Source organism: Aptenodytes forsteri, unplaced genomic scaffold, assembly GCF_000699145.1.
Source record: "Aptenodytes forsteri isolate BGI_AS27 unplaced genomic scaffold, ASM69914v1 Scaffold584, whole genome shotgun sequence".
Lineage (NCBI taxonomy): Eukaryota > Metazoa > Chordata > Aves > Sphenisciformes > Spheniscidae > Aptenodytes > Aptenodytes forsteri.
The window spans coordinates 681,601-695,762 of NW_008796062.1; the positions used below are offsets into that span (position 1 = coordinate 681,601).

General features: G+C 41.1%; 1 protein-coding gene across 1 annotated transcript in view; it reads left to right on the forward strand.

The window, feature by feature from the left end:
* Window positions 1-14,162, forward strand: part of TTC7A (tetratricopeptide repeat domain 7A) — a 186,007-nt gene that overhangs the window by 30,600 nt on the left and 141,245 nt on the right. Inside the window, exons 6-8 of the mRNA XM_019473938.1 lie at window positions 4,926-5,004; window positions 8,306-8,466; window positions 8,898-8,961. Coding sequence (XP_019329483.1) covers window positions 4,926-5,004; window positions 8,306-8,466; window positions 8,898-8,961 — 304 coding nt within the window. The remainder of the gene's footprint in view (window positions 1-4,925; window positions 5,005-8,305; window positions 8,467-8,897; window positions 8,962-14,162) is intronic.

A 14,162-nucleotide genomic window follows, 5' to 3' on the forward strand; every position in this document is an offset into this window, starting at 1 on the left:
GGTGGCAAACTTTTTAGCAGGGCCTGTTGTGACAGGACAAGGGGGAATGGCTTTAAACTAAAGGGGGGTAGATTGAGACTAGATAGAAGGAAGGAATTTTTTACACTGCGGGTGATGAAGCACTGGAAGAGGTTGCCCAGAGAGGTGGTGGATGCCCCGTCCCTGGCAACATTCAAGGTCAGGCTGGACGGGGCTCTGATCTAGTTGAAGATGTCCCTGCTCATTGCAAGGGGGGTTGGACTAGATGACCTTTAGAGGTCCCTTCCAACCCAAACTATTCTATGATGGTCTGGATGCAGAACATAGGCAGGCAGATTCTGTTGTACTGTAGGAGGCAGCCAGTTGTCTTTCATGTTAGTATCTGCACTGGGTTTTGTTTTGTTTTTTTTTTCTGACGTGGATGTGTGAAGATTAGGCTCATTTCTTACTACCTTTCCTTTCAGAGTATTGAACTGGTATTACTACTTCATAGTGTTATGGGGGCTTTGGTCAAGATGCTCTTAGTATTTTCTTAGGGCATACAGGCTTCACCTGTGTGAAGTAATGGTTATATGTATACTGCTCTCTTAATGGCACTTGAAGTATGCGTGGAGTTTCACAGGCAAGACGAAGTTAGAGCTTTCTAGAGAATGTGGTTGGTTTTGGAAGCTCTAGGTGGGACTCTTGAAGAAAATGAATTTCTGAAAAATAAATATAAAGCACTTATTAGAAATCGGATTTTCTTATGATCTCTCAAGTTAGGACCTAAATTACTTTGGAAAACCCTGATGAAAATCCCTGATGAAGGTAAAGCTTACACAGTTCTTTCTGTTCCCTTCTCCTGTCAGTTTTCTAGAGTGCTCAGTTCCCATTTTGAAATTTTGTAGGCTTCTGTTGCAAGGGCACTTTGAAAGAGTAACTTCATGTATGTGTAGTTTTACTGTAGAATCTAATGTACAAAGGCAGGTAGGACAGTCTCTGCCAGACTATTCATCTCTTCTGAGGAATTTATGTGGGCTTTCTTGTTATTTATCTCCTCTTCAGTCCTCACAATCTAGCACCTTACCCAGGACACTGCAGCTGGTAATTTGGGAGTAAGTCTTACTGCCTACTGGATGAATCTAGATAAGTGCTAAGCTTTTGTTTTGTATTGTTTTTTTTTTTTTTTTGAGCGCCCCACTTCTGTTAGACAGGCTGCCATTAGGAAACTCTAATGTGCTTTGTTGTAGTTACTTGTCTTGTCTTGTATCTTCATTCATAGGAATCTGAGGCTTACTTCTTCAAGTGTGTTTGGTGCCTATGCATGAACAGCTGTTTAAGGAGAGAGTATGAATTTTTAGAAACCTGGGCAGGATGCAAAGATGCAAAAGGAGCTGGGCAGAGGCAACAGTGTTGCTGCTGTTTGTGTGCTTCAGTACTGCTTTCCCCTGGAGAGGTGGCTCTGTAAACTGCCATGTAGTCATCTCAAGATGGTCTCTTTCATCTGTTAGCGGCTAACTGTTTTAACAGTTAATGAGTGAGGATAAGAACATGATCTTCTGGTGCCCATGTTGTTGCGGGACTGTCTTTGCAGACCTCTGTACCCATGGTCCACTCTGGTTCATTATCAATACTTTTCCCAGCAATTTGCATAGAAAACAGTGTATTTCTTTATTTTCTTGTATCTTAAAATTTTGTATAGTGTTAACCAAACAATAGGACATAAATGTGATATGACTGCTTTGATTCATGGACTGGTAATTAATTATGCTGTATTAACAGGGTGCTTGTACAAACAAAACAGATTTTCATGCCAAGCTGGACCGACTGGACTCAAGCTGCTCTTTGTCACAGTTTGTGCCCATGATTTTCTGCGTTCCTTTTTATTAGATTAGCTATAATTGAATCCTGAAATGCATTTCATCATGTGTTTTTTAAATGCCTCTCTTGCCACTTTTGTGGCTAAAACCAAGGCAGTTTAATGACCATATGCTTTTCCCTTCCTGTTCTTCCTCATTTCTTTTTTTGGCATCTTAGCAGTGCAATAGGGGCCCGTGGACTCTTCCAACTCATTTAATTTCCATGATCTGATGCTCACTTATGATTCCGTGGCTTGAGGCAGCAGTACGTGGGATTTCCAGATAGTCTTCTATCCAAGTCCTGCAGAGGCTCAAGATTGCTTAGTTTCTGATCTAGACAAGATCAAATGGACTTTCCATGGATTGCCAGAGGCTTTATGTTTGCATCCTCATCCACTTATCTACGTACGCATATTTCTGTTCAAATACATACTTTTCTTTTTGTTAGCTTCTTCAGGTCCTAATTAAAAAAAAAATCTCTTCAAGTGCACGTTTAGTATATGAGGGACATCTATTAATGGAACAGTAAGTTCCTTATCGTTATGAGTAGGGCAATTCATATGCTTAAAATGAAATGTGTGCTCAGATGGCCTCCTGGCTTGGAACAGTAGAGTGGAAAGACAAACTCCGCTAGTGCGGTATGTTTGCAGGCTGCTGGCAGGTGTGTTCTGTCTCCTGTCACGGCTCAATAATATTCGATAAACTTCAAAATAAAAAAGCTGCCAAACCAAATCCTCAGTCCTGTAGAACTGGTATTGTTGTCAGGCGCTTTGTGTGTTTCAGAGTTGAGAGCTCAGAGTGTGGAGCAGGTGCTGTCTGAGAGACTCTGACCACACAAGCACCTGTCTGGGAGGTGGTGAGTGCTGGGTGCTCCTCCTGTGCTGCCCATTTTGCACTGCTACCTTCTGTTGAAGGTGTTCCTAGGCATGTGTCATGCGGTTCATGGTTTCAACCCTGACTGCTTGCAGATGGGGCAGCAATTTGCCATTTATTCTTTCATTCACTTCAGTGTGTCAATATTCCTTCCTTTTTCTCTCCACTTCCCCCCAGAGCAGGGTGTTTCTGCCATGAAGCTTAACTTGGTTTATGGCCTTGTCTAAAAAGTGGAACTGAAATGGTGCTCCAGTTCTCTGGGAACAAAACTGTCTCTTTTTAGCACATTCTCTAGGTTTTTCGTCTCTTAAGTATGTGCCAAATGTGGAATTAATTGGCTTTGCAAGTGGTCACTAATCTTCTTTCTGATGCTAGTTAATGGAATTCATTGACACTTTATTAAGACAAATACCATTATCCTAACAAGAAATCTAAACATACGCACTTTTGAAAATGCTGAGGAACTGTTATACACCATAACTCTTTTGTCCAGCCTCTTAAGGAGCCCAAGGAAGCACAGGAAATGCCAGTAGTTTTCAGTAACTGAGGAGAGCAGATGGGCAGGTGCATTTTGTTTAGATGGGGGAATTTACTGATTTTTGACTATCTGATAATAAATAGCATGTGAACAATTCTGTTGGATTTGGTGTGACTACTCGTGTGCATAACATCACCACGTGCTTTATTGCTTTCCTCAGTTTAAGGTCCAGAACTGCATCTTTGTGGGTATATTCTTTCCTAGACCCACAGAAAAGCACCAGATGTCTTGGCCCTGTAATTGGAGACCTTGCTGAAGCATTAAAGTCCAACTTACAAAAACTTCCTTGAGCTTTTTTCCCTTGATAAATTCAAAGCACATCTTTTACTTAGGAGAAAGAGGAAGGAAAAAAAGACAGCATCTGACTTTTTCCACAGGGGCAAGTCTCCAGTGTTTTTGCTCTTGCCTTTGTCTGTAGATCGCCCACAACTAGGTAATCTACAAAGTACCTCAAAGTTTAAAATTTTGAGATGAGTATTGATTGGAAGTAAGGCCACATGCATTTGCATTCTGTGACTTGGTGACCATAAGCTTTAGGGTGGCATTTTATGTAGCCAGTATTCATGGTAAACATGATCACATTTTATCCCCCCCTTCACAGCCCCCCTCCTTTTTAATTTCTTCAAATGTTTACCATTGATTCTGGAGTGCATAAAGGTTTGAAATGCATGAAAGTGGGCACAAGCGCAGTCTGTACTGCTTACCTTCAAAATTGAATCAGATTGACAGAAAAGGTTGTTATGGCGTATGGCTCTTTTTTAATGAAATCTAGGCTTCGTCAGTTTATTCCAGGAGAATTTTCTGTGCAGAAGTGGCAGTTAATGTATCAGTACAACTGCTTATCTGGTTGTCTTTATTTCAGTACAGTATTGCTCCTTTTCTGATAGCTTGTATTTCTTTGGGTAGCTTCCACCCTGCAATGAAAGTGAGCTGAACCATTTTGTAGTTACTGTGGTGGTAGGGCCTTGTCCTTAGCCTTGAAGAGCTTATAGGCTGCAAGTGTGTTAACTAGTATGTCCAGTGTTTAATCTTTCCTCTCCGCATCTCTCTTAGCGCTCAGACACATGATTAAGATACCATTTGGCAACTAGTCTGCTTTAATTGCTCATGGTGTATGCGGAGTAATGTGACTTCCCCCCCCCCCCCAACCCTCTCTTATTGCAGGTTAAGCTGTGCTTGCAGACAGTTGCTGCAACTTAGCTGCCTGATAATAAACGGTTTAAACCACTGTAATTTCATCATATGTCTGGACCATCAGACACAAGGTGTTTAAGCACCACCTAAAAGGAATCATCATTTAAAAGCATCATGTAAGCTCAGTATAATTCAAACAAGTACAATCTGTGTGTATGAAGAGGAGATGTGGATGCTTTTAAGAAGAAGCATCTGCTTTATAAATATGAGCTATGAGAGGCTTCCAAATGTCCCCTCTGTTCGTCAAATGTGAATGTGATCTTCTCCTAGGAAGCCATCTGGAGTAGGCATGCTACAGTCACTGCCTCACTTGGTGCCATTGTCCTATCTGTGCCTCAGTGTGACTTGTCTCGCTACTGCACACTCAATATTAGTGATGGTTTCATGGTTTGTTTGAATGTCAAGTTTGTTGCCAAGCTTTGGTGCGTCATAAAAATATTTTGTCTCCAATGTGCTGGTTTTTTTGGGTTTTTATGATTTTTTTTTTTCTGCCTTCCCCATAGAAATATTGTGAAAGGAATGAGGAGTCTGCGAGAAATACTACGTACTGTGGAAACAAAAGCTACTCAGACCTTCAAAATGGTAAGGGGAATGAATGGGAGATGGGAAGGTGGGGTAATCTGCTATGCAGGAATTCCCTCTGTTTATTAACCAGTGCAGTATGACAAAAATGTATTTTTCCTCACTTGATTGATTGCTGCCCCCCCCTTTTTTTCTTTCTTTTGGAAGTGATGTGTTAAGTGATGCACTTAATTCAAAGACCTGCCCAACTGAAATGTCCGAGTCTTCAGACCTGGGCATGTGGGTTACTTTTTGGGGGTTTTTCTCAGTGCATTTTTTAGCTCTGGTAGAAATAGGGATGTCTTTAGTTTGACAGTGCTGTCCTCAGGTGATAGTGTGTTGTTTTCTTTCTTGCTTTTCAGTGTGTGCATGCACACCTTTTTGCATTTGCATGTAGAAGCATTAAGTACTTCTGACTCTTGCAAGAAGCAGTGCTTTTTTAGACTCAGGTGCTTCAGTGTTGTTCTTGTAAAACTCCCTTCAGTACAGTACAGAGTGATTTTAAATTTTTTAAATTTTTTTTGTTGGTCTTGGCATTCTGCATCCTGTTATCCTGAGTGCCTCTGGTAAAGAAATCATGGTGAAAGTTATTTATGTGCCTGTTTAATTTCTTAGACCTTTAACTAGTTCTTCCCTGTCTCCCCTTTAAGAGATCTTGTCCTGAAGTTACTTAGGAGGTGACAAGGTCAACAGCATGGAGAATAGCAGTCTTGAGAACATGAATGAAAACTTTGCAGCCTTAAAAGCATTGACGTTGCTATGACTAAACTTGTTTTGCGCTTGGTTCAGCTTTGTGTCTTGTGTAATTCCAGAGAAGTTCGGCAAGGGAGGTGGTCATGGGTTTGCATAGCATTTTGGAGATGGAGAGCGTCAGGTTCCAATGGATGGACTGACTGTGTGTCTAGCTTACATGCAAATGCAGAGCTAAAATGAAAGTGTGAGCAGAAAGGGTATTCTGGGTGCTTTTTTGCCTAGGTTCCTCACATATGTATATTTTGGAACTTCTGTTCTGGAAATGAATCGTTGTCTTGGGATCACCTTATATGCCTAATTGAGAATACAGATGCATGTGGAAGTTTGTGCAGGGAATTAGAAGAGGCGACTTAAGTAATTGTCACACTCAAATGGCTGCATCCTTTTCCAGATTGAGATCAGGGTTCAGGGGATTTTTCTTGCTTGCGTGTTTTATCATTTGCTGAAATGAGTCTAACCATCTGCTGTTCCTATACCATGACAGAATGTGGCACTCAAATGTTCCTGTCCCTGTGCAACTGGGGAGAGCTGTACAACACCCTGGGGGATTTATCCCTAAGGGGAAATCTGAAGGTGTTCATCCAGTAGCTTTTCCTGGTATTTCCATTTTACAGGAAGTCGCATTTTCATTTTCTTACTTATTTATAAAGGACTGTCAAGAGGGCAAAGGGAGGAACGTGCTTAATTAAACAAGTTTTTCAAGCATGAAAATGAAACACATGATTTTTTTTTTTTTATTTTTTTTTTTCCTAATTTGTGGGATCACAGTGTTCTTCAAGCATAATGATGCTTTTTTTAGCCAAAGGCAGTAATAACATAAATCAGAGTCTTGGCCTGTTCTGGTTTGTTTGGTCTTATTCAAAACAAGAGTGAAGCTAATTTACACAGCTACTGTACTGTATATTAAAATCAAAGACACTAAAAGTATTTGCTGCTTGCCTTTTGAAAGGCTTATCACAAACTGTACTCCTACTTCTGTGTGAACCAGTAGAGATCTTTCTGTTGCTGGCATATTATTTTTCCCCCCCTCTAAGACTGTAGGAAAAAATATAGGAGCGTTGGCTCCTCAGGGTAAAACTGACTAAATAATTACACACTGAGACGATAAAATGATACTGGCTAATGTCGCAGGGCCCTAGGCCATTTTGCTCATGCTTACTTGCTATAAAAAGCATAGAAAAACCTAGTTAGAAACAGAAGGCTTTCTGTAACTTGTCAGTAAGACTGCATGGAAGGTCTTGGGGTTTCCAGGGAGTTGTGTGTGACAATATTTCTCTGAGGCACTGTCATACATTCAGATCACTTTGCCATTTGCTAGGCACACCTATGAAACCTCCCTTTCTGGTGTTTAAGAAACAGCGCACACTGCTGTGCTTGCATTTTAGACTAATTCAGTGAATTGATGTGTGGTGAGGTGGATGAAAATAAAGAACCTTGCTTCAAAAGAAACTATTTTTCTGAATCTGGTAACAGGAACTTTAACCTCAGTGTGACTTATTTGGTCCTATGGATGTCATACCTCGAGTGGAGTAATGCCTCAGTTTATCAATTATACCTATCCTGATATTTAAAAGAAAATGACTCTTGGTGGCCTCGTAACACATCTCAAAGTGTAAATTGCATATAAAATACATATTGCAGTAGCCGGAGAAGTTCCAAAATAATACTTACAAGTATTAGGACAGAAGGGCTGAAGTTTCAGCCTGCCTCTGTTCTGTGCAGTATTTACTTTACAACTTAGAGTGCTGTGCTGCTTAGAATTCACAAAAGGTGCTACCTATTTTGATGTCTTTGTGCTTGTTTGCATGTTTATCTATTTACAATGCAAAAAATTAGAGATTTGTTGGGTGGGGGACAAGGACAAATGCCAAAGATAGTTTTGCAAAGTCAAGTTAACTTGCCCCTTTTTGGGCCCAGTTTGCCAGCTATGTGTATAAACTGGAAAGCAAGTATTTAAGGATCCTTGGCCACTCGATAGTCAAAAAAGTGCATGTGATGTTGCTGTCTCAATATAAAGTTCTCTTTTTCTCTCTTCTCTCCTCCCTCCATTATTGCAACAAAAAGGGAGAAGCAGTACCGAGATGAAGCTATAAAAGGCTGCAGGAAGAGCGATATTAACAGATAAAGGGTTGGTCTTTTAAACCTAATACAAAAGTAGCCTCTGGGCTGAGACTTGCGTACAAAATTCTGAGGCTGAGAACGCAGTGGAGTGCCATCATACTCTAATATAGTAACATTTGTGAGATTGTCTCAGCAGTCTGTGACAATCGGTTGTCTTCATTCACCATAGCGTCCCTTGCTGTCAGGCCTTTTTGATACTTTTTTCCTACAGCATTGCAGCAAGACCATGTAAATGCAGAAGGCTGGCCTTTTCAGAGGAGGGAAGAAACTGCCACTGCTGTAGACTTTTTAGCAGCTGTTTTAGCTACTCTAGCTTTCTGAAAAGTGGTACTGTCATGTTGTTGGTACATCTCCTTCCCAAGGTGGAACGTGGGGAGGGGTGAATCTTTTGTGTTGGAGAAGGCTTCACTGATGTGTCTTTTTTTCTGTACTGTTCACTGATCTCTAGACTGCAGCCAAACAGCTAGCCCAAGTACTTCTCCATTCCCTCAGTGAAGAGTGTTACTGGAGCCCTTTATCTGATCCGCTTCCTGAGTTCATGAACAAGGAAGATCAGTCTTATGTTAGCAATCTTCTTTGTCGGAGGCCCGAGCTGTACACAGAAGAGAAGTAAGCGTTCCTTTTTATTTCAGGTTATTGGCAGGAGGAAGGAGAGTGTTTGAACACTCTTTGGTACTGCTAATTATGTCACTGATTCGTGTAGTAGTTTTGTGTGTTCTTGTTTTTAACTTCCCATCAAAAGGCCTGCTGGAAAAATAAAGCGTTAAACCTTGAGTGTTTGATTTTTTTCCCAGGAAGGAAGAAAATCCAACCATATAGCTGTCTTTGCTATGAAATGGAAATAATCAATTTATGGTTCAGTATAGCTCATCTAGGGTATATTGCAGAGCTTTTAATTGTGAGAACCTGCAAAAGAAGGTATTGCCTAGCAAATTAATTATGCATGAGATGTTTCAAGTTACTGCTCCTCTTGTGAAATGAGAAGGACGCTGACAGGATAATTCTTGACCTTCCTTAGAAAAATGTGTTCTGTCTTTCAGTGCGTACTGCCCTCAAGACAACGTAGAAGAGGCTCTTCTTCTCCTCTTAATCAGTGAATCCATGGTAAGCCAAAAATGAGTTTGTAATACTAATAGCACAAAGGAATACCTAGCATTTCCATGTCAAGTCTTCTGGTTGGTTTTGTTTACAGAATCTTCCCTAGCTAAACAGAAGCAAGGATTCGGCTGCTGAACAGGAAATGCTATTTATTCCTTTGTTATTGACACCACTTTTATTAAATGGAACATCAGTGAAGGGTTTTGGTAATTGTCAAGAAGAGGAAGTGACTGCATTCACCATAGCTGCATGCAGGTTCTGACATTCAGATACATTGTCAGTAGACTGATGTTTCCATTCAAAACATCATTGTGGATTTATGGATCAAGAAAGAGAGGAAGGGAGTCTTGCCTAAAGCCAGGCATGATGGTGGTACCCGCTGTTTGGCATTTGCAGGATACAATATCCTGCTTACATTCCTTAGTCTGCAGGGATAATATTTTAGCTGTTTCAGTTCTGAGTGATCTTTGGCAGTTTCTGATGCTGATGATACAGGGAGTTTTGTCACATGCAGAAACATCCATAATGAACTACAATGAAATAAATAGATTTCTTCTATTTATAACATCAGTTGCTTTAGAAAATCCCTTTAAGAGGAAGGGAAAAAGGTGGAGAAAAACAACTGCATGGAAAACTGCACAGTAACCTTTGATCATTTTCATGTTCTTAGATGCAAACATACAGAAAATGTGTAAGGAATGTTTTCTGAAAATGTGTAAAGTTACTTTGCTTTAAATGCTGGGTGGTCACTTGTTTTCAGATCTCACTTTGAGCTACCTTGGAGCATGAATGACCCTCTTAGGAACTTCTAAACAGCTTTCAGACAAGTTGAAAAGAGATACTGTGAAAACTCTGTTTTGTTGTTTGCTTCCTTCAGTTTTTCTTTGTCTGGTTCTTCTGGCTCAAGTCCTTCCCTTTTCCTGCAAACTTCTTCAAAACATGGCAATTTAATATTGTTTGCTTTTAAAATCTGGGGAAAAATTGAAGGGGTGGAACCACCTCAAAATATTAAATTGACTTAAAAATCACGTACATCTGAGTTACTATACCTCGTGCTCTACAGTACACCTGCTTTGTGTTTTCAAGGGCTCTTCTGCAGTTAGAAGGGCTTTTTTTAATTGGAAGTGGACACTCCAGGAGTGAGGGCTTGTAGAACACCACATGTACTTCCATTAAAATCAGAAAAACTCATGTCAGCGTTGCTTGTCAGGGCTGATCCAAGCAGGAGGAGGCTCAGGGGTTTGGAGCAGCAACAGTACTGGCTGCTCCAGCTTTTTCTGGGGCTGGGCTTGCAGTCAGAAAGGCCTCGTGGGACTTTGAACTCTATAATCTTGTTCTGCTGAGGTGAATGAAAGTTATCCCTGTTTTATCCAATAGTGTGTAAAATGGCGAACTGGTCCTGTAACTAAGTCATGGATGAACCAGTGTGAAAATGCTATTGATAGGAACTGGACTGCTGTGCTGACTTCAAGGCTAAATAAAGAAGCTTGTGTTTGCTTAAGTGCTGTCTTCTATTTATAGGAACTTTCTGGAGGTAGATGCAAGGCATTTTGAAGCACTTTAATAATCAAAGACCCTGTAGTAGAGCGCTGCAGGAACCATAACTGTCTTTCCCATTTTTGGGAAGTGGAACAGCTGAGCTTTCCTCTTGTGTTAGCAATAGGCTTGCCATGAGTTTATTGTTTTAGTGAAAATACAGGACAAGTCTATAGAAATACAGCTGTGTATAGAAATACACTTAGGAACCACAGGAGTGTGCTTCCTAAGTGAAGGAGCAGAGGGAGAAATCTGAATCTTACATATGCTTGCAATCCATAAATATTTTCCTGTAGTTTTACTGTTATGGTACTAAGAAGGGGAAATTTTGTTTAATTTATGACATGAGACATCTTTTACGTGACAGCTTTGTTGTAGGCTAGTGAGTTTTCTCATGTACAGGTTTGTTGTCTGTTTGACATTTTTTGGTTTGTTTTTTAAAACTTGCTGAAGCTCATGGAAAATGAGTTAACAAGCAAATTTCCAACTGAGGTCTCCCTAATGATACAATGTTAACAACTGAATAAAATACATTTTCCTTCCTGGAGAGAGTGTCAGTGGCAAGCCATAAGGATATGTTTCCGTAGGCCAGTAAGCAACATAGTTGGTGTTCCTGGATTTTGGCTGGATTAGGCATTCTTTCAGTATTTACAGTTATGAACCGCTTAAAATGAAACAGAAGTATACAATTAGGTTGGCTTGCTGGGAGCTCTCCAGCTTCTCTGACACTTTGATTGCTGTGTCAGAGCAAGACTCCCCAGAAAGGTACTTTTCCTGTCTGATTTTTAAAGAGACAAAAGAGGAACCATGCCATTAACTCTTTTGCAGGACCGTAAAGCCAAACAGCTGTTCCACATGCCTGTTCCTGACTTTTGCCACCCCAAAATGAGCTCAAGGGGGACAAAACTGGGGGGAGGAGGGACAGAAGAATTGTCAGCATGTGGAGGGGACACAGTGCAAAGATGTAGTGGAGAGGAGCATAAATCCTCAGAAAACCTCAAAGTAAATATGTGATAAACTTGATGAAAAGGAGACATGGTAGCTTTTTCAAGAAGTATACATCTTGGAACGCCTCCCCTCCCCCTTCCCGAGCCATACAGGGAGGGAGTAGGTCAGTGCTAGGTAGTTTGCTGCTGAAATTCGCTCTATTTTTCTGTTTGTGTTGCCTTCCTAAGGTGAAGCTAACATCTACTTCTGGGGAGTTGCGCAGATCCTGGTGAAGATGTTACGGGGGTTAAAAGAACTGTAAGGGGGGAAAGGAAGAAAAGAAATCGCCTTTAAGGTGTTGCGAGCCAGACCCTGCATTCCAGCACACCTCTGGCTCTTAGTGGTGCTGGGTTCTGGCTTGTGATGCTGCCCCAGCTTTTCTTCTTATCCCTTTACTTTGCATTGGAAGGGAGCCACTTTGCATGTCCTGATGGGATGAAATGAGAATATCTTCTAAAGGGGTAATTATGGGTTCCTTCAGTATTTCACTCACTCTGCCTCTGAGCCCAAGTATGTAAAAGTTTTTCAGGTGGCCAAATACATGGTAGCCCCTTTCATAGCTTTGAAGATGCTTCTGTGGGTATATTAACACTTACAGTGAAAGCTTGGGGCCTCTTTCCTCATGGCACTCTCCTGTGTTGCCTCCTGTATTCTTTCTGTCCCGTTGAAAATGGGAACCTATTTTCATAAGTTAAGGCATCTCAGTAAACAATGAAAAGCATCCCAGTTGTTGAGTTTGGCAAGGGCTTCTCCTCTGTGCCAGCTGTTATTCAGTCACGGTGGTTGGCTGTAGAGCTCTTATGAAGGAATCTAGTGAAACAAATCAGGCAGCCTGAAGATTACCACAGTCAGGGCTGTCTTTAGGGGGGGTTTGTGGCCTCCTGGCTAAATTCTCATTCCTTATGCACAGCTCTAGTTATGGTATGGATGGGCTGTGTTTGTGAGAGGAGGAAAATACTCTCCTTCAGATCAAGGAGAAAGCCAGCTGGTGACAGCCTTTACAAGTTCAGGCTGTGGTAGAATGATGTGTTCCTATCACATGTTGGAAAAAATGGACTGGCCTATTTTTAAACCACTAGTCCTCTTTCTTACTGCATTTAATCCATGAAAACCAGTGGCACTGTGTTTGTGGGGAGAACCGGAGACATCTTGTGACTTGCTGCAGTGTGGTTTCTCTGCATCACACTACCAGTGGGAATGGCACTGGTTCTGCCATCAGGGACTCTAGTGCTTTGTGCTGCAGGGCGTAGGCAAGGGAGGTTTGGCAGGTCTAACCCTTAGCCAAAGTTTTTTGTTTATTTTAATAACCATTCTCAGGAGTATTCTGAGTTGACTGCACAGCCCCTTAAAGTCAGCCAGAAGTTTCTCAGAGCCAGGAATGGAACACTTTCTATTACTTTTTGTGTTTACTTTTGAGGTTAAAAAAAAAAAAAAATTCTTTGTTTGCACTTAGAAACCTTGCCTTCTTGAAGCTGAGGTCCAACGTACAGTCTAAAATCCCTTTATTCAGCCCTTGGCAATGCTGGCTCTTACAACTGGGGATTCTGACTGGTGCGGTCCACCAAACATACCAGGTAACATGGATTTTTTTTTTTTTTTTTTTTTTTGGCTCTGTGTTCACTTCACTCATGCTGAAAATGAAGCTTCTTGTATGCAAAACAAATAAATTCTGTGTAACAAAGATTAGAAATGTCATCCCCATCTTATCTCTGACTCTGATCCCTAAAGACGATTTGACCTCGGAGAGCCTGAGAGCACAGAACAGATGGTGAGGGGGGAAGTAAGATACTGGGATTCACTTCACTCATGCTGAAAATGAAGCTTCTTGTATGCAAAACTAATAAATTCTGTGCCTGTGTAACAAAGATTAGAAATGTCATCCCCATCTTATCTCTGATTTGAATCCCTAAAGACGATTTGACCTCAGAGAGCCTGAGAGCACAGAACAGATGGTGAGGGGGGAAGTAAGATACTGGGACTTGTCCTGTTCTTTTTACTGGTGAGAGCAAACTCATAGCTGTGAGCATGCCTTTAACGGAGTAGGGTTAAACCCATGTATTTTTAAGCACAGAAATAATTAAAACCTGTTAACTCTACAGTTCCTAGCTTTATACAGTAATGCTGTCCAACAAATGGGTTGGCAAAGGAGAAGAATCTCCTGTTGCTTTTGTAGGATTTTTTTCTGTTTTTGAATGACACCAAGCCCAGTGATAATACAACAGCTGGATGACCATCATGAGTATTTTCTTGAGGGCTATCAGACTATGGCAGCTGAAAGAGACAACTGGGGACAGGATTGCCTGCTCTGGTTCCTGCCAAATCATGGCCGTGTACTTACAATAGCAAGCCTGACTGTCTCTTTAACTGGTCTGCAAGGCAAAGCTATGTGTTTGGGACCTGCAAAGGTGGATTGCAGGATGTTTCTAGTGGGAAATACACCACCTCTGTTAATTGCCTCTTGAATAAATAGTTCTAATGTAAGTTGCTGGAGACAGGATAGAGAGCTTTTTTCTTCTGCTTTGTAGTAGGAATTGTTGTTTCCGAACTTGCAAGGAGGATGCAAATTCTTGGAAGATAGCTTTCTAAATGCAGATTACTGATAGCAAATGTGTGACTTTGTTACCCAAGACAGTATCCATAAACAAACTTCATTACTTTCTCCCTCTCCCTTCCTTTTGTGTAGG